Below are 20,980 nucleotides of genomic sequence, written 5' to 3' on the forward strand. Positions count from 1 at the left end.
TGCTGCTGCTGAAAATCACTCTGAAAAAACAGAGCAAGCCTATGCCACTGCAGATGAAGGTCAGAAACAGAATCTCAGTGCCTCTATAACCGAGCTTCTCCCTATCCACTTCTGCTGCCCCGAACTACTTCCTTTACAGTAGTTAAGATACGTTATGTCCCTAATGACTGTCCCATCTAAAAATAAGTGCTCTTAACACACAAGAGATGTCAGGCTAGCACAGCAGGATGCTGAAGCGTCTCGAGATGCGTAGCAGGGCTTCTCTTACACTGGGCTGCAGCAATTTAGGAATTCACACTTGATAAATGCAATAAGGGCGGCTTCTTTTTATCTCGCGCAAATGGTGCCAGGACTGATATATTCCTGACCCTTATTTGGCTCTCCAGCTTATTCTTTTATGCTGTTCTCTGGAATCATGAAATTCTAATGTTTCACTAGGCAAACATGCACTGTAGTTGTATATGCTTTTTCACTGACATGTATAGATGGACTATGCAATTGACAGCAGCTGGCTCAACTTTTTGTTTGGGTCTACATTTTCTTCAGAGATACTCATACAGAAACATACTTTGCTCTGATAGTGTTTCTCAAGCAGAGATAACACTGAACTCTGGAAACTTACCTATAGCTGAAATAACTCTTCTTCAGCTTTTATTTTTATCTTGTTTTCCACATATAACAGTACAGCAACAGGCTTCTCTGCATTACACTTAAGTAATGCTATTACTTGATTCAAAGATCCTTGTCCTTGTTCTTTTTTTCAAGGTGAGTGAAAATTGTAACAGAGGCTAAATGAAATATACTATTTTTCTTAATAGCAACATATTACATTATCCCCAATATGGGCTAGATTAAGCTGATTAAAGCTCTGCCAGAACACAGCCCAGAGAGATAATCTGTCCTTGTTACCTACCACAGGAGTGGGAAAAGATCACTTTCTCATTACAGTAGTAGTATTTAGTCTCCTGAAATATTTTTTACAAACTGAGAGGGAGTAGTATTTCAGATATTGTTTCGCCCTCTTTTCTTGCATTCTCTTCACTGTAGTAATTTTGTAGATGCCTGTGTTGGCAAGGAGGAATTTTATTTTGGAACTTTCAGTACTATACTTTTTCAGAAACCTTTCAAAAGTTAGGAAGATACATGGACTTAGAGGATGCTTAGCAGAAAGTCCTTTAAGAAAAGTTCTTCTTCAATTTGCAATGGAAACGGCATTCTTTTAAAACGTGTTTAGCAGTACTATAGCACATAAACATTACAGTTATTGGGCTTTTTTGACAGGTACCTAAGCAACCAATCCTCTGAGAAAAAGGACTGTAAGAGAACTACACTTGAGAAACCATATAGCAAAGGAAGCACTAAGGGCCATACAAACAGCCTCCAAAACTCCCCCAAAACATTAATTTTCTATTGATTGTTTCTACTGGGAGGATTACCATGTTTGGCAAAAGAGACTACACTGCCATATGTCTTAATGGCATTCGCAGCTTCTTGACTGCTGTGTGTTGTGATTCATTTGTTGGCTAGGACGTTCGCTTTTGTCTGCTTGCTCTTCAAGATTTCAAGTGTTACCTAATTCTTGTTTCAATAGAATTGTATGTCATCATGTTTATCCAGTATGTGATCAACATCGCCTCTAGGTCTTCTTTTCTAAAAGAATTCTGTGATTTCAGAGAATAAGACTGGTCTCTTTTGTCCTGTCAGCAAAGCCATTCTGTCAGGAAAACTTCTACTCCTCACAAGAATACTTTTCTTCAGGGTTCATATACTTTTATGTCCCAGGAAACTGCAGAGATCCATTCCAAGAGGGAAGAGAAGGGGCCAGATGTTTGCTCCCCTTTTGAAGGAAGTTAGAACCTACCTTATCCAACACGTAGAGCAGTATTTGGTATCCACTATTAAAGCAAATGCAAGGTAAGCTAGGAAAAAGTAATGGCCTCATCTTTAGGAGTTTATGGACATATTCATTATTGTAAAGTGCTTAATGAGACCTCCAGATTGTCTCCTTTTCCCCTTGGCAAACCTTGTCCTGAACTTTTTAGAACTAACTTACCCACCGTCTTTGCCACACTGCCAAGCTGGTTCAAAGTCCCATACAGACTAAAGCAAAAGCAAGCCGTGCTCTGCAGGTGTTACTGAGGCATTTTCTTTGATGCACTTACTGCATTATTTCAGTCACAGATGGAAAGGGGCCTGTATTTATATAGTACTATCTCAGCTATGTGTGGATGACAGAACCCTAAGTAAATTGCTCTTTGCCCTTGTTCTTCTGGCTATTACAGAAATGAACAGTACATTGAATTACAGTATCATTTTTCTATCAGCACGATATTAAGAGTCCAAGGATTGAGCCATTTCTAAACTAGTCTCTAATTAAATAAATCTGGAAAGTAGCACCGAAGTTGTTTTACAGGCTTGGTGTAACAGAGGAAAATTAAGCAATTCATGAAGTGCTGGCTAAATAAATATGAAAAAAAACCACTAATAGTTCTTTAGTTTCACTCGAAGAGTCCTTAGTGTTTTGGGGTTGTTTATTACATGGCTTTGGAACAATAGTAGAAAGTAATTTTATAGCTTTTCCTCCAGTTTATACCCTTAAAGGATCTTGTCTTCACAAAGATTTTGTTCAGTAGGTTTTCATGCAGTGCTGTAATAATTCTTTGCAATAATGCTTGAAGAGAATTTTTTAAAAGCTATTTTAACATTGATTTTGTTCACTCACTTACAGATTCTGTCTTCTAAAAATAGATAAATTTGTGGGTTTTGTGTTTTTTTTTTTAAATTTCAATACATTTAGTTTAACAACTGGGTCTTGTTGATCACTAGAATAAAGATAGGGACATCAGAAGAGGATGCTAAATCCCAAGTAAATATTGCCACTGGAAAAGAAACCATGTAGATCAAAATTACAGTTTTAGACTGCTTCACTTTTCCCACCTACTCTTTCTTATAAGAAAATAGAACATAAAAACTACTTTTGGGGAAAAGACAAAGTTCATCCTTTACCAAAAATGAAAAACAGAACTGAAAAGTTTTTTGGGGAAAAAAAGTTCCAAACCCCTAACCTCATACTCTAAATCAAAGCCTCAAGAACTTTCCAACCACTGCTACAAGAAAATCATGAATTCCTAGACTTCTCAAAATGCATTCTCCTAATGCTATCATGTCCCTGAAAAAAGTAAAGTTCAACATACGGAAGATGGCAGCAAGGATAATGAACCACTTGCTCAGCTCAAGTCACCTCAACAAAACCTTCCACCTCTTTTATAGGTGGTGCTTGGTCCCTCAGAAAACTGCATGTTAAGGCTGTTCAAGCTTTTGCAATTGCTTGCAGTCCAATTGCCTCTTCTTGCACCTTAGAATCACAGAATCATTTAGGTTGGAAAAGACCTTCAGGATCATCAGGTCCAACCATCATCCACGCCCACCAAACCATGTTATGGAGTACCCCGTCTACGTGCTTTATGAATACCTCCAGGAACAACCTTCATTACAACTCCACTCACCATTTTAAGGCAACACTGACGTCTAGGACAACTCTATACTTGGCCATTGTTCTACAAGGACTGAGCCAGAAGCGACCACATATACCTGGGGCCTGCACACAGAACACAGCATCACACAGGCAGGTGTGGTCACAGTTCACTGCAAACTGTGCACGACTCAAAAAGGTCTTCACAGCTCCTTTCAGCTTTGGGTGCTTGCTAATAGCCATTCTGTCCTAATTATTGATAGAATCTCTGTCAGTTAAATTATTCAGTTTAGAAAAAAACTCCAGAATCCTTTTTCAATTCCTAAAATACTAAAACACAATAAATGATTGACAAATATTTATAGAAAATAGGCTGGAAAACAGAGATGACAACCCTCAGCTGAGCTAGTCGCTTGTGGTCTGAAGGCCCTGTATTCCTTGACCCTGCATGAACATATGAATGTTACTGTATGAAACTTAACACCCAAATGTTCAACACTGTAATATTTGTTCTTCCAAGGAAGACAATTTGGTAATAAACAGTAGATTTCCTTCCAATCAAAAGAAGCAATGAAAGAACACACATTCTGCTCAAACAATCAGTTTTCTTGTTTGAGAAAACTTCCATTTCAGTGAATGAAAAACAATAAGAGAACACTGTGTACCAACAGCAAGCATCAGAATTTGTTACTCCTGAGCTCCCCTCTTAACTGATGGGCGGGTGCATGATTTCAGGGGGAGGAGCAGATGAGATCTCAGCATGCACACACAAGTATGCAACAGATGTATTTCATGGAGCTTGGCTTATATTTAATTTTATCCTATTTCTTTTTTCCTTATTATACTACAAAAATATTAAGAAAAATAAAGAACTTCAATGTTATTAATAAAAGCTTTTAAGTTAATTATTCTCTAATCAATTTAAGTGAGGAAGTCCTTCTGGCGGCTTCACAACTGCAACACTTGAAAACCAAGCATTTCCCTTTGCCAGCAAAAAAAGGTGTTCCTATGGCTGTTGCTTTGTTTGAAAATCCACTTGGAAATTTGTAAGTCTCATTGAACCATTGAATAATTTGCCAAGTTGGCAGGTATTCTTAACGAACCAGGGAGAAACCTTTCTCTGATCACTTTATGAAAGATGTAGACTTGGAAGTTACCCTAGAAAAACCACTCAATCATTAGGTCATTAATCTCAATATTGTATGTTTTGCAAATCCTACATTCAGGGAACTACTTTCATTTTTCCTCCTCACCTGACTTTATCCTCAGCAATTACTGTGTGCTCTTAAAGCAAAAGAAATTTATTTCAGAACACTAATTTAAAAAAAAGTACTGTTGAAAAGCTGCATCCTTACTTCTTCTGTAAATAAGGATCAATTAGAAACACCATCAGAAGTCAACAATGAGAAATTTCTACAAGTACCTGGGTCTTATGAAATTCTAAGAACCTGCTAAGGTCCCAATTCAATAAAGCTTTTAAACATTTCAAGTCCCATAGTAATTCACATTTCTCAGACATACAATTAAATATCTTACTGAACTTGAGCCTATGCCTAAAATACCATCTCAGTGTACATGAGCACAGCTCTGCATAAGGAATTCTCCACTGCGAAATATGAAATAAACTATGAAGAGTGTCTGACCAATATTGAATGTACTTAATCGGTGAGGTTTAATGGGTAACTCAGTGACTGAATTAAAGGTCAAATATTCAAAAGTGGTATAAAAAGTATCTTTACTGAACAACTTATGAAAAGGAAATTGTGTATTATTTGAGGCCATGAAACAAATTACATTACTGATACTGACAAGAACTCAGTAAAATGTTTGCCAAATATTTTGCTTGTCCACAGAGTATTCAGTGAAAAATATACCAAACAGGTCACATTACACAAGCAACCATTTAAAAAAAGTCATTGTAAAAATAGCAATTATATTTCTAACTGCTTTTTTCCCCATCTGTTTTCCAAAACATGTGAGGACAAACATCCCGTGGATCACTTTTCAGTCTCAGTCTCAGGTTCACTGTCTCCACTATCACTGTCTCTTCCAGGGTGTTCTGGCATTGTTCGATGTTCATCCACTTCGGCCACTTTCAATTCTCCTTCCTTTATCATTTCTTCCCCTACCTTATTTTCTTCTCCTTCAGCATCTTCCTGCATGCTTTGCCCTTCACCTTCTACATCAGTCTCTTGAGTTTGAGTAGTTTCTGGTTCTTCAATCATGGCAGGTGGGGGCAGTAAACGCTAGATGATTAAAAAAGAAAGGATTTTCAGTTATTACAACAAATACCTCTATTTGGGCATCTATTCCTATTTTAGCTTGAACTGTTCACCTTATATTTAGGATTTTGCATTAGATAAGTTAACAACAAAGACTTAAAATTTAGAAGCTCTAATAATTTGTAAGCATTTAACTCCTATATTAAAAAAAAAAAAAAAAGAATAATCTTGGCTCACACAATGGTCTTATTAGAAACATTTTTTTGCCTGAAAAGAGGGTGTTAAGTCAGTACTTCCAATTCAAGGATATCAAACATTTCATTATCCCAAACAGCCAGACAAATAATAGGGTTATGGTAAATCCCTACTTGGAGCAACAAGCACATTCCTACCATAATCTCATCTATTACCATTTCAATCTCCTAGATATGTTTAACTTGCTTTCTGAGGCCTTTAACAGGCCTGTCTTTAACAACTCATTCCAGTAATTTCCCCTTGAAACATCTTATAAAATGCTATGTGAATGTTATCTGTACTTAAAGACATTTCACCCACAGCTGTAAATGCAGAACAACACAAGTTCCAGTAACAGTTAAAGCAATGCTTAGATATCTTTCACGTAATACTTCTGGAAAATAATTTAGTATATTCAAAGTGTTTTGCTCACAACCAAAAAAGTAGTTTGCAAAACATTATAAGCGGCAGTGGTAGCCATATTACAGACTTCGGAAAAAAAAATACCAAGAATATAGCGAGCTGAAGAGTATGGATGAATGTTATACAACTCCAGGCTGTACAGAAACACTCATACTTCTTGCAGCCTGACATTTTTTAACCACATGATGGATGTTTCCTTGGAATATTGTGAAGCATTTTAATGAAATGAAAGCTTGATAAACCTCCCATGGACAATTGTTTAGTTTTGTTTTGCTTAAAGGCAGCTTGGCTTCACATGACAAATTAAGTGTTTAATTACAGTGAAGTCTTATATTCAATTAGATGACACTAATATTACAAATTTCTGACAAGCATAGGCAAATCTATGAAGCAATCGTAACGGTCTCTATAATCCATCTGTTCACGGAAAAAGTTTATTCCAAAACCAGAGATCCTTTAATTACAAAAATATACTCTTGATGCATAAGACAAACTCAGAATACTTCTGCGACTTAGTTAGATGCACGTTGTGTTTCATGACTACTGCTGTTAACATTAGTGTAAAAGAAATGGAAAAATATCATGTTGTATTAAATAGGGTAAAAGTAATTTAATGCCTGCATTTTTTTTTTTTGTAGTTCGCTTTTTGGCTTCTCCTGCAAAAAGAATGTGATCCATTGCCACAGTAGGAAAACAGCAGTTTTGTAACTAATTTTATCTAGCAATGGATTAGATTAGGATGCTAAAAAGGGTAACTGGTATTAGCAGAAGGACGGGGTCCATATTTGATTAAGGTGTCCAGCAAACCCATCTTTTGGTATAATTTAGATACTACCATCTGCTTTTCAGGACATACATACACTTCTCAGTTTTGACAGGGCAATTCATTTGCATCTGACTGTGACCAACTACAGAGTCCATGGAGTCTTCTTCACATACAATCTGCACAGTTGAGAGATCTCCAACTATATTAGACAAACTGGCTCCAAAACAAGTCTCGTCATGTGCTTATAGGACCGGGTTTCCTAACAAAAGCGTGAGCTTTTGCTACTTTAAAAAGAATACAGTTAGAAGAAGAAGAGATTTTAGTAGTGTCACTCTTTCTCTATCCCATTTTCTTTACAGCAGACAAGATAATTAGAGCACTTCCCCAAAATAGTGAGAAAGCATCCTGTCCACCTGGCAAAGGCTTTTTCTGGGTAGCAAAATGCTTCAAATTTGGCTGAAGCTATGCCTCCCAGAAGAAAAAAAAACAAACAAAAAAACCAACACATAAATCCAAATTCACTGGCTAAGAACTACAGAGAAAAAGAAATTTTCTGTCTGAAAGTCTGACATTCAGTTAAAGGAGACATTTTGGGTTCTGATCTCTACTGATTACACTGTTCCATATTAGATCAAAAAGTCAGTGGAAGAAGGAAGGAAGAGGAGGTGATAGAGAAACATCCTTGCATTAAAGCACAGAACCTAGATCTCACAGACAAGTACCTTGGACTAATCTGTTCAAGGATACAGAGCCATGCTCACACTCTCTTCCCACAGCCAGCTAATCCAGAGTGAGTAGTGTCCTTTTACATCAATTTTTTTCCACTTTTGGAAATCCTTCAGAAGAGCAAAAACTAACAAGGGAATTTCAGAGTACCATGAAAGAATGAATTATAGGTTATAAAATCATGATACACCCCAGACATTAAGCGAAAACTGATGCAGTTGAGGGGTAGCATTTAAGACCTCTCCCTTTCTGTTTACTATCAACTACTTCTAGGCATCTAGAGATGCAAGTATGCTGAGTAAAGGCAGCTTTCTGCTCAGTATACTATCTAAAATGCCTTAAAACCCTGCTCACATACGTAAGACAACAAGGTGTTTCTGTTGGGTTCTGAATTCTGCTTCAGGGATTAAACACTGACAAAATTAGGTATAGAAGTGAGAAAGCACCAACAACTGCTTCCAACCCCATGCTATTTTGCTTGGTGCTGAACTACTGCTGAAAAGAAATTGCTCCAGAATAAAAACGCTACAGCTGCTAACCAGCCTGGATAATGCAGTGAGCTAACATGGTTAAAATGGTTCCAAAACATGATCTGGTCTTTCTATACACTGCAGGCTTGTCCTGAAAACCTGTATTACAAAACATTATTGCACCATGCAGTGATGCTATAACACCACTAGCTGGACTCACCTGAAACATAACACACAAGTTTACTTCAAGTAAATACTGGACACACTAATTCTTTAGTATTATTGAGGAATTTTTGGGCCCAGACAGAGCCATGTCTAACACTCGGCATCAATTACTGCTGGTTTTGGGGCCTTAAATTGGGGCTGAAATTACTAAAAGATACAGCTCTTGCTACTGCAATATTTTAAAGACCTCAATATTCTCACTCCCAATCATAAAACCTTCTTGAATTTTAAACATAACAGGAACAGTCTCAAACCTCAACAGCATCTCATGTCACTCACTAAAAACCAATTTTTTTTTAAATACACACCTTCCAAAAGGTAGAAGGACCTTACCTGTTGGTAGTGGCGTGTACTCTGTATCATGTGCATATACATATTGTACACAAAGTTAGCCATTTGAGGCATGTTCTTAATAACATGTATTTGGTGAGATGGTCTTTCTCCGTTCTAAGGAAGGGGAAAAAAAGTAGACATTCAGCAAGCAAAGCAAAACAACCATTTTTCAAAGGTTGTTTAACTATATTAGAAAACATAAACCCAAAGAAATTAAATAATGCTTTTTAAAGAAAAAAATAGCTGAATTCTCTGGAAAGACAGGAAGTGTAGGTCTTACACTGGGGAACTGCATCAATCATGATACTGCAGCCCAATGAAGAAATTTCAAAAGGAAAGGCTGGGTTCTGATGCTTACTCCATAAAGTACATTTTGGACTTGAGTCATTTAACATATTAAAGGCACAAATAATTTACCATCACATTAGGACTTAGCCTACTTGTCCATCACAGTCCAACTCCTTCTTGCTCACACTTGCTGACCATGCATACTGCATTCTCTGTTGCACCGTGGACATGAAAGTTTCAACTGAAAGGCTCCCTCCCAAACTTGTCAACAACACTTAAGACAAGGTAAAGACCAGTAACTGAATTGTGGGTTCATGTAGGCACCCCTTCTCAAAGTTCCAGGAAGTAAAGCAGATACGCTCCTCCATTTCTTCATTTAGCGTCCTACTCTGTGCGTCCTGTGCTTAGATACTTAATACAAACCTTTCCCTAAAGATCCAATGCAGTATTATGAATTATGTTTTAGTACTTATGAACCTAGCTCAGCAACAAAACTATTCTGCGATTCTAGACCCATTTTTAAAAGAAACGATTAGCTTTGTGTGCTTTTTTTTTTTTTTGAGAAATAACATTATTTTGTTTCATAACAAGACCAAGAATATGTAACACACTAAAAACTCACCTATTTAACACAAAAGAAAAATATTGAATCACTTACACTGGCAGGAAAAAAGCAGGCACAACAGAGTTATATTGGTAACTAAGTTTTGTGGAAAAAAATCAATTAAAAACAGCTAGCATGTATCATGACAAAAGTTAACTCTAGGGACATAATTATCCAAGAGGCACTGGTTTAGCAGAGAAGACAGTCCCATTCCTTATAGCCTACTCAAAAATAGTGGGCATACACACCCATTACAAGTAGCAAAATTCAGAGCAGCTGTTCCTACCTGTCTTGCCGTTGGAAAACATTCTGTGGGAATGATATGGAGGTGAAGTGGTCGAGCTGTGAGTTGGCTGAAAGCTGGAGTTAGCTCAAAACAGTTCTGAAACAGCGATACCCTCGCAAAGATATAAAGCCCGAGCCTGGCTCTTGACATGGCAACGACTAATCGTCGGACATCCCTTCAGAAAACAAACAAAATCAATCATGTTCTTTTTCACTGATGACATAGTTGCCATAAAAATAACTAGACGTATACAGACTTCTTAATTAAAGGAAATATAAAATCATCCGCTAAAATACTATTTTGTCTTTATTTTTTTTCCGCTACATACTGTTTCAATAACTACCAAATACTAGAACCATTACATAAAAGAGGTTTCACTGTACCAAGAATGATATAAAAATATCACCCTTTACTATTTTCCTAGACTTCACAGGTAAAGATTTACACTGACAACAAATCACAATAGCATTTCTGTATCCTGAATGAGTAAACATGAGTTTGGTAACTCATCTAACTGTTGCTGATGAGACAAGTCTTCCTCCACTCCACCCCAAAACTGAAGTGCAAACATTTTAAACTACATATCATAATGCAACTTATGCAGTGATCAAACACTTCCGATAGAAAACAAATAAAAAGCTCACTTACAGGAAAGAATCTATGACAAAATTTAAGCCTGCATTTGTTCAACAAGCATTACATTCCTATCATTCTACTAGGGTGAAACCAAGTTCAGCCTATCTGCAGTAATATAAACTAATTATAGTGTAAGAGCCATTACTAAAGGATAAAGTGGTTGTGAAGAGCGTACCAGACAGTTATAAAAGGAAGTATGTCTGAACTTCATTCAATACATAGCATTAAACTTAATTTCTACTATATACTCAAATAATTGAACACTTTTGTATAATGTACTATAAACATCTTTCTGATAGAAAACATGTAGTTTAATGACACTACAAGACTATCGTCTTACGTACCTAAGGTGGCCTACAGCTTTGGTACGCACTAGTGAAAGGAGAATATAATCATTTTGTTGACCTTGAAATCTGTCCACAGTTGTTACCTAGAGAATCAAAAACCAAGAAAAAGCCTCCATAGGTTAATCTTTGCCATTTCAACTAAAACATGACACCAAAATTTTAACATCAACTTCGGACTGAGATTGCAGTAAATGGGAAAAGAAAATGCTTTAACTCTGTTTTAGTCAGCCTCTAATCAAAAATCATCAGCCTGTTCTTTTTGGGAGATGTTGGGAGGAGCTTTTGTCTGACTGTATACCATTTCTTTTACATTTTTATTCAATTCCGACAGCTAACAGTGGGGTGCTAATTCCAAAAGATTGTGGAAAGGCACCAGTTTTATAATACAGAGTTTTAACCTGCAGAATTAGGACCAGACCTTTATAACTATGCTTTTTATTTGTTTCATCAGATTCATCATCATATGTTTTATCAAATCATTTCCACTCTCGGTGGACCTTCCTAAAGGTGTGGGTTTTAGGGCGAGTTTGAGGACAAAATAAATGACAAAATAAAGAGTTACTCTGTCCCATGTAGTCTGTAGCCTTTCCAACTTCACTGACTTCACTTTGTATGTCAAATTACAAACAGGCAGAAACAAGGGCACTACCCTATGAAATTCCATAGAATATAGGTTAGTAAATGTGTGGTTAACCAGGGAATACTTCCACAGAAAGCTGTGACTCTATTAAATTAGTCTATTCTATAATATGACAATTTAAAAACAAACAAACCAGAACCACTCCAATGACTGAAATATTTTCAAAGTCACCTTGTTTGGCCGTCCAATCAGTGGATTATTTCCACACCGCTGATTAATGACATCACGGATCAGGTGTTTCTGGCCATTGTATGTTGTCAGGATACTTATCTTGTCTGCAGGATAACCAAGCAGGCACATATACATGAAGAGTGCCACAACGTACTCTGCTTCACCAAGATTCTTAAGTTTAAAAGAGGAGGAAAAAAAGAAAAGAAAAAAAAAAAAAAGGGTTACTCAACCTGTAAGGTTGGAAAGAATAACACCTGTGTCATTATTGTGTATTTAGACAAAAAACTCAGTGCTGTGAGAAATGTCTCTAGACCTGACGTTTCTTTGTTCACTTAATGAAAGCCATTTTGAAGGAATAAAAGAAGCACAAGTAGGTTTAATAACTTCATTCTGACTCCTCTTCAGAGAACTGCTGAAAACATCTACATCAATATTATTGTTAGTCATTGATTGACACTTTCCAATATTTACTCAGAAGCTCCCAGTTTTATTTCAACAAGATTAAATTCTAAATATTTAATAGTTCTTAAATATAATAATAATTAAATGTTAAAACATTTAAATTATATTTATGGACTATTAAATATTTACACATTTGTATCTAAATGCATTTATATGCTTATAGGTGTCTGCCCAAATGAACTGCCACCTTAACTGTATTATTACAGAACTCAACTGATACAGTATTTCATTTTCTTCTTCTTAAGTCACATGTCAAAAAAACACCTGCTATGTAAAACTGTGGAATTATTATTTGTTAAAAAGTATTAGAAGCTGATAATCTACAGATACCTGTATTTAAATACAACGCTTTAAAAAAACCCACTTAGTGCCAATATAACATGGTTCCAAATAAGCACGCAAAAAAGTTGCAATGAGTCAGTCTCCAGTAAGCTGAAAGTAAGAAATAGCTGAACTAGAATAACTAAACTCCTTTCAACTATTAATTAGGAGACAGACATCTGGATTATCAAATCCAGTTATTTCTACTGCAGGCCTTACCTATTCAATTTCAAATGACCAGCTGTTACTTTGTATTTCATAACTTACAAGTATTTAATTACTTATAATAAATAATGTCTGTTCCAAAGCACCACTCTTCTGGCTATAGGAAGTTCTGTCCCATTTCCAGATGGAAGTTATTCATAGCCTGTTTAAATCCATTTTCTGTGAAGAAAAACTATCTTTCAGGTTAAAAAATTGTTCTCAATTGCTGACATTTATTCCTGCTCTATTTATATTGGGAATCTTATCCCCACTTGGCATATGTTTGACTAGGCTGGACACACCAACCTCATTTATTTTTTCTTATTAAGTGGGCTCTGCATTACTTGGAAAACGCAGTTGCCAGGCGTATCAAACACCTGTGGGCGTAAAGCTATTCTACAAATTTTAACACCCCTTAAGTCTGGAAAGAAATGCCCAAATTCACAAAGAGAAATAATATGTGGTGGCAATCTGTTATCTCATGAAAAACCATGCAATGCCACCAACATACTCTGCTAATATCTCTCAATCCTCAAGATCACACCCCCCCCCCCCCCCGCCCCAACTGTAGAAAGTATTAGAAGAGTTTGCTCATGAAAGCACTGTTGTAATGATAAAGGTGTTCTTTGTCCTTGCACGAGTGTTCTCAGTCTTCTTTGGCTCAGGAACATTCTAAAGCAGTGCTCATGTTCTCAATTATCAGAATCCCATTTTTAAGGCACTGATTTCAGCTGTTCCTGTTCCACAGGACAACTTTTTACTACTTTTACATTACAGTGTTACAGCTTAAAATACAAAATCAAAAGAAACTCTCCCCTCCAAATGACTCTGTCCTCAATCTAGAAGTGAGATAAAGTGGATTATGGCTCACCATTGCTTTCTTCACTAACAGCACACTAGTTTGTATTTAAAAAAAAGAAAGTGAGAGGACCCCAAGCAAAACCTCTTTCATACCTTTTAAAAAAATGGATTAACATAACCCTCAGTGATCTTCACAGGGAAAAAATGACCATGAATATAATCACCTTAAAGTATATTGTTTGTTTTCCATAATACTAGCAAAATATATGGCATTCATTCCATATTTGAATTAAACTTATTAACTTGCACACAGCTCCAGCTTCTAACTTTTTCAAAACTCAAACTGGTGATTTAGGCACCAGACTTTGTTTCATCACTGTTTTTAAAACAAAAAAATATAAGAGGACTGAAAATACAAGCATCTCATTACAAGCGTAAAAGGTTTTCCTATATTTAAAAGAAATAGATAGAGGCTGTTATTGATGGCTTAATTTGAAAATTTATTTGAGAAATTCCAAGGCTAAGGTTTTTTTGGCAAGTTACTTCATCCTCAACGTCTCTCTGCCTCATGTATATTTCTTGCAGTACCTTTTCATTCATTTATGAATGGGCTTTTTAGCATTCTTACATATAGATCAAATGAATACATTGACTCTTCAAACTCAAATATGTGCCACAGAGCAAACTTTGTTCCTTCACGTACAGGAGAAATGCTACCGTCTACTTCACTATCATGGTAGTACAGCTGAATTACAATAGACTTCGATGTGCCATAAGCCAAAACAACATTTCATGATGAATTATACACCAAATCTCACCCCTCCCATAACATTGAGAAAACATAGACTCAAAGTCAGTCACTTTGAGTAAAAAGCACAACATAATACATTATCATTTTCAACATACAAAACTCATTAAAAGGAGAAAAAAATAATGCATACACATGACTCAATTATCCGAGAACAGGAATTAATCAGTTTACTGTATTCTGATAGTCTGTCTTCATTGCAGATTTACTAAGCCATATCTAGATTAAATAAAGTATACATGTAATATTTCTCTCACCTGATAGAAATAAGGATTGGGTTCAGACTCTCCCACACCATTGAAGTCTTCTACATTTATAAGCTGGAAGTCATACAAAAACCCAGCATTGGCTGTTCTGAATTCTGGCAGAAGCTGCACGTGAGGCAGGTTACCCAGATTCTTGTAACGCCAGTTGTACAGGTTACATAAACTGTTCAAAAACACACAGAGGCAAACCCCAAATGGTTAAAGCCTGTTCTTGAATTTATTCAAAATAGTTCAGACACATACAACCCCTTGCTTTCAAGATTAAAGCTGTGTAGGTTTTCAGTGAAAAAAGTAATTTTGCTAGATAGCCTGTACATATATAAATGAACATACTTGTACCAGCTATCCAGCAATATTATTTTTCAGTTTCGATTCTGTTTGGTTCTCTCTCAAAGAAAACTTCAGATTTCACTTCAGTGCAGCACACTTAGCCTTAAGCCTGTTCCACTTGATCAGCTTTACATTGAAGAGTACAATTTTTGCAAAGAAATCTAGTAGGAATTTTCATGGGTAACAAAATTTAAGGAATATTAATGCTTCTTTACAAAAAGGAAGGAGTAAGGGAAAAAGGATCTTCTGCATTATCTGTTGTAAAATGTCTTACTGCAAAAAGAAATTTCTTATTTTGTGTATTGCCATGTATTAACACCAGACGTGAAGGGAAGCAACCAAAATCTATCCAATTCTGAATCATCTCTGGTATTTATAGGGACAGTAACATAACAAAAATGCCTCATTCACAAATGCACAACAATATCCAGACCAGATAAAGTAGCAGATAGTTCATGGGGAAGCTACCTATGACTGGAGTGCTGCAATGGAAGGCTACAAGCTCTTCAGAAGGGATAGGCAAGGTAGAAGAGGTGGTGGGGTGGCTCTCTATGTTAGGGAATGTTTTGACTGTACAGAGCTACTCGATTCTGATGACAAGGTGCAATGCTTATGGGTGAGGCTGAGAGGGAAAGCCAATAAGACAGATATTGTGCTGGGAGTCTGTTATAGACCACCTGACCAGGTTGAAGGGACGGACGAATCATTCTACAAGCGGCTGGCAGAAGTCTCAGAATCGTGTGCCCTTGTCCTTGTGGGGGACTTTAACTTTCCAGGCATCTGCTGGAAATACAACACAGTAGTGAGTAAACAATCTAGGAGGTTCCTGGAGTGTGTGGAAGATAACTTCCTGACACAGCCGGTAGGTGAGCCAACCAGGGGAGGAGCCTTGCTAGATCTGTTGTTTACGAACAGGGAAGGACTGGTGGGAGGTGTGATGGTCGGAGGCCGTCTTGGGCTTAGCGACCATGAAATGAGAGAATTTTCAATTCTTGGTGAGGCAAGGAAGGTGGTCAGCAAAACCACCACTATGGAATTCCAGAGGGCCAACTTTGGCCTCTTTGAGGCACTGGTTGAGAGAATCCCTTGGGAGACGGTCCTGAAGGGTAAAAGGGTCCAGGAGGGATGGACATTCTTTAAGAAGGAAATCTTAATGGCTCAGGACCAGGCTATTCCCATGTGCCGCAAGTCAAACTGCCGAGGAAAATGACCGGCCTGGCTGAATGGGGAGCTTTTGCTAGGAGTCAAGAAAAAAAGGAGAGTTTATCATCTCTGGAGGAAAGGGCGGGCAACTTGGGAGGAGTACAGGGATCTTGTTAGATCATACAGAGAGAAAATTAGAAAGGCAAAAGCTCAGCTAGAACTAAATCTGGCCACTATTGTAAGGGACAACAAAAAATGTTTTTACAAATATGTTAACAGTAAAAAGAATCCCAAGGAAAATATCTATCCTTTAATGGATACAGAAGGGAACGTAGCCACCAGAGATGACGAAAAGGCTGAGGTACTTAATGCCTTCTTTGCTTCAGTCTTTAATAGTGAGTCCAGTTATCCCCAGGGTACTCCGCCCCCTGAGCTGGAAGGTGAGGATGAAGAGCAGAACATACCCTCCTTAATCCAGGAGGAAATAGTTAGTGACCTACTAGGCCATCTGGACACTCACAAATCTATGGGACCCGATGGGATCCATCCAAGAGTACTGAGGGAACTGGCAGAGGTCCTTGCCAAGCCACTCTCCATCATCTATCAGCAATCCTGGTCAACAGGGGAGGTCCCAGAGGACTGGAGGCTTGCCAGTGTGACTCCCATTTATAAGAAGGGTCCGAGGGAGGATCCGGGGACTACAGGCCTGTCAGCCTGACCTCAGTACCGGGGAAGATTATGGAACGGTTTGTCTTGAGAGCACTCACATGGCAAGTCCAGGACAAGTAGGGGATCAGGCCCAGTCAGCATGGGTTTATGAAAGGCAGATCCTGCTTGACCAACCTGATCTCCTTCTATGACCAGGTGACCCGCCTAGTGGATGAGGGAAAGGCTGTGGATGTTGTCTACCTTGACTTCAGCAAGGCCTTTGACACTGTCTCTCATGGCATACTCCTTGAGAAACTGGCGTCTCGTGGCTTGGATAAGTGCACTCTTCACTGGGTGAAAAACTGGCTGGATGGACGAGCCCAGAGGGTTGTGGTGAATGGAGTTAAATCCAATTGGCGGGAGGTCACAAGTGGTGTTCCCCAGGGCTCAGTATTGGGCCCTGTTCTGTTTAGTATCTTTATCGATGATTTGGATGAGGGGATCAAGTGCACCCTCAGCAAGTTTGCAGACGACACCAAGCTGGGAGGCAGGGTCGATCTGCTCGAGGGTAGGGAGGATCTACAGAGAGATCTGGACAGGCTGGATCGATGGGCTGAGGCCAACTGTATGAAGTTCAACAAGGCCAAGTGCCGCGTCCTGCACTTGCGTCACAGCAACCCCATGCAATGCTACAGGCTTGGGGAAGAGTGGCTGGAAAGCTGCCCGGTGGAAAAGGACCTGGGGGTGCTGGTTGACAGCCGGCTGAATATGAGCCAGCAGGAGCAGGGAGGTGATTGCTCCCCTGTACTTGGCACTGGTGAGGCCGCACCTCGAGTACTGTGTTCAGTTTTGGGCCCCTCACTACACGAAAGACACTGAGTTGCTGGAGCGTGTCCAGAGAAGGGCAACGAAGTTGGTGAGGGGCCTGGAGCACAAGTCTGATGAGGAGCAGCTGAGGGAACTGGGGCTGTTCAGTCTAGAAAAGAGGAGGCTGAGGGGAGACCTTATCGCTCTCTACAACTACCTGAAAGGGGGTCGTAGTGAGGTGGGTGCTGGTCTATTCTGTCAGGTGGCTGGAGATAGGACAAGAGGAAATGGCCTCAAGTTGAGGCAAGGGAGATTTAGGTTAGATATTAGAAAAAATTTTTTTACTGAGAGGGTTGTCAGACACTGGAATAGGCTGCCCAGGGAAGTGGTTGAGTCACCATCCCTGGAGGTATTCAAAAAGCGAGTAGACGGGGTACTTCAGGACGTGGTTTAGTGGGCATGGTTAATGGTTGGACTCGATGATCTTGAAGGTCTTTTCCAACCTAAATGATTCTATGATTCTATGATCAGAAAAGACAAAGCGTAGCAAGGTACGGCAAAAATCCTTGATCAAGAAATTGCTTGCAAAGTGAAGGAATTCTTCTGCTCTCTTATCTCTAAGAAATTTGCTGAGATGTTGCAAAATAGTAGATGGCAAAATAAACTTCATTTATCATCATACTCAGATATAATTTGTATTTTTTAAATCATACTGAACTGTTGTTCATATGACTAGAAAACAGTATTCTACCACCCCCAACATTTCCTACATGAAAAAAATAAGTTCTCCTTCATATTGTTCACACCATTCTATGCCTAAAAAAATTAGTATTTATAACTAACCTTAGAGTAGCAAGATTTTATATGGATTATTTTTCTCTTCTTTGATTTTATTTTTCCTTCTTAATATGACCACAAATATGCACTTAACACAATAAATAAATTTGACATCTAAATTATCACAGTGAAATGACAAATACATGGATAAAAAAGGGAAGTTATCTCACTATAGAGACGGAGTATCTCTTTCAATATAAAAAAAGGCTTTATGCTCTTGTATGGACAACCTGGTTGTCTCCAATCAAAGCTGAAGCTCTGCTGAAATACTACAAAACCCCCACCCTTTTGCAGACTTTAAGGGAAGTATTATATATTCAACACTAAATAAATCCAGTCTTTATTTAGCCTTGAATATATTAAATGTATTACTTTAGAAAAGGAAGCTTCTGCAAAAAAGTCTCAGCTGTAATAAAAACCCGAACACTTAAGACCATTAAAATTCCTTTGAATATAATTTTCATTAAAGTACTCATATTATAGCAGAGTACTACTATATTAAAAAAAAAAAAAAAGTAAACCTCATTGCATTTTAACAAAGTAAAATCTGCCTTCCTAGTCTAAGCTGAAACACACGGAACAAAACAACTAAACTACAGTTTTGCAAACTCCTGTCCTAACGATGAAAACACAGTTTCCAAAATTACATGCGCACTTTTCCAATTTTTAACCTGGTATTTTCTTACAAGCTAGAGATGCCATTTTCTCTTTCTCACCTTGCTCTTGCTCTTCCTTGTGCATCCAAATCAACAGTTGGCACTCCAACACGAACAAACCGTGTAAAAAGAGACTGCTCCATGTTGGAGTATTTTTGAAAAGCCATGTTCTTAATGACTGGTGGCAACTGATGATGGTCACCAATCATAATCCACCGCTTCAAACGACTGAATCCATCCTGGGGGTTCTAGAATTAAACAATTACACAATTACAACTATTACAGTATAATCAAGGCACTCAATTACAACACATTAATAGTCAAATTGTCTGTCTTAGTCTAAACCCTAAATTTCAACATTTGTTCTTAAGCTACACTGAACTACAGTCATTTTAAAGACTATTAACTTCTTTCCAATCTACTACCAGAAAAAGGGAATAGTATTTTAAATAAAGTCTTGTTTCTTACAGAGCAACATGTAAGTTTATTTATTAGAATCAGTAGAGAAACATCAGGATAAGTATATTACATTGTTTTAAAGGTCAAAAGTAACATATTATCAGAGGACAAAAGGAAGAACCACAATTAGAGAAGTTACGGTAGTAAAAAAACCTGATTTCTACATGGTAGTGTCACCCTAGAACAGTCCTTTAAACTTTAATTTTTGGATTCTGAGATAGTGAATATGAACTGCCTGAAGCATCTGAAACCGTTTTAGTGCTCACATGTCTGGGGCACAAACTGAACCTGCCCTTCAAGTGTCTCTGTAGTTCATGTGCTTCACTTGTTTACCTCTGGAATTCCCACATGGCCTCTTTCACGACCAAGATGTGCCTCTAATTAATCACCAACCTGGCTCTTGGACTGAATGTTCTTCAGTATGTTTGGTATATCTCTTTCCAGGTCCTCATCCTCTGTGTACCTATGTTACATACTGACAGAGCTCATGAAGGAACATTGTAACGTAGGAACAAAAAAGGAACAGATGTGTGGGTAACATTATCCAGGAATTAGAATCCTGAAGATTTCCACCTGCCAGTTTTATAATTCAGACCCTCATTTTTCACACACTCCTGTAATATCTCCCTTTCCCCATAGGAGCACTATTCAAGACAGAGGCTAAAATTCCTTTTCTTGCTACCTGAAGTGGAAGATCTCTGAAGCCCTCTCTGATCAGAGAGCAAGGAAGGAAAACTGAATTCTGGACTGTCCAGCTCATCAAGCCTGAAGACACTTTAGTGAGAAGGTAAAAGGATGGAAATTACTTTCAATGGCATGGAAAAAGATTTCTTTTTTTTCTTTTTTCCTTCCAAAAGGTTACTGCTTTGGAGAAGACCAAGTGTTCTATATAATCGTTCTGCTCTTATCAACAATTTCAAATCTCGGACAAAGAGCCCTCCAAAGAACTCTGTTTTTAAAAATATTCTACTCTGAATTGCAAGTGCAAGCAATCAAGTACTACTACTCTGTAAGCCTAGATCTTTAGGTTTTGTTTAAAAAAAATCCTCAATTTTCAAGGACTATTTGGATGGCTTTTGTAAATAAGGTCATGGAATATCCCCCAGAATATGGCTCTATGGTGAAATGGTCTGCTTTAATTACATAAAACTCTTCAGCTTCTGCATTGCTCATATACACTTACTTCCCCTCACCAGCCTGATGGATCTAGTTATTCAATGCTCATTCAAACATTTGAAAAACACTGTAAGATGCTTATTTCACTAAATATAATAATTTCATCATCAATGAAAAACATGGTAAAAGCCACACAGGATTTCTTCATTACACAGCACTGCAGTACAATGTTGTGTTATGATTTATGAGAAGCCTCACCCAATAGATGTTTGCTCTCCG

At 37.8% G+C, this 20,980-nt stretch overlaps 1 protein-coding gene across 1 annotated transcript in view; it reads right to left on the reverse strand.

Annotated features, from left to right (window-relative positions):
- Window positions 1–5,190: 5,190 nt before the first annotated feature.
- The window catches only part of AQR (aquarius intron-binding spliceosomal factor), a 61,663-nt gene continuing 45,873 nt past the window's right edge, over window positions 5,191–20,980 (reverse strand). Inside the window, exons 29-35 of the mRNA XM_030038313.2 lie at window positions 19,187–19,374; window positions 14,697–14,868; window positions 11,844–12,014; window positions 11,030–11,115; window positions 10,050–10,224; window positions 8,872–8,985; window positions 5,191–5,718 (exon numbers count right to left, since the gene is read on the reverse strand). Coding sequence (XP_029894173.1) covers window positions 5,470–5,718; window positions 8,872–8,985; window positions 10,050–10,224; window positions 11,030–11,115; window positions 11,844–12,014; window positions 14,697–14,868; window positions 19,187–19,374 — 1,155 coding nt within the window. The 3' untranslated portion in view covers window positions 5,191–5,469. The remainder of the gene's footprint in view (window positions 5,719–8,871; window positions 8,986–10,049; window positions 10,225–11,029; window positions 11,116–11,843; window positions 12,015–14,696; window positions 14,869–19,186; window positions 19,375–20,980) is intronic.

The sequence above is a fragment of the Aquila chrysaetos genome, chromosome 2, assembly GCF_900496995.4.
Source record: "Aquila chrysaetos chrysaetos chromosome 2, bAquChr1.4, whole genome shotgun sequence".
Lineage (NCBI taxonomy): Eukaryota > Metazoa > Chordata > Aves > Accipitriformes > Accipitridae > Aquila > Aquila chrysaetos.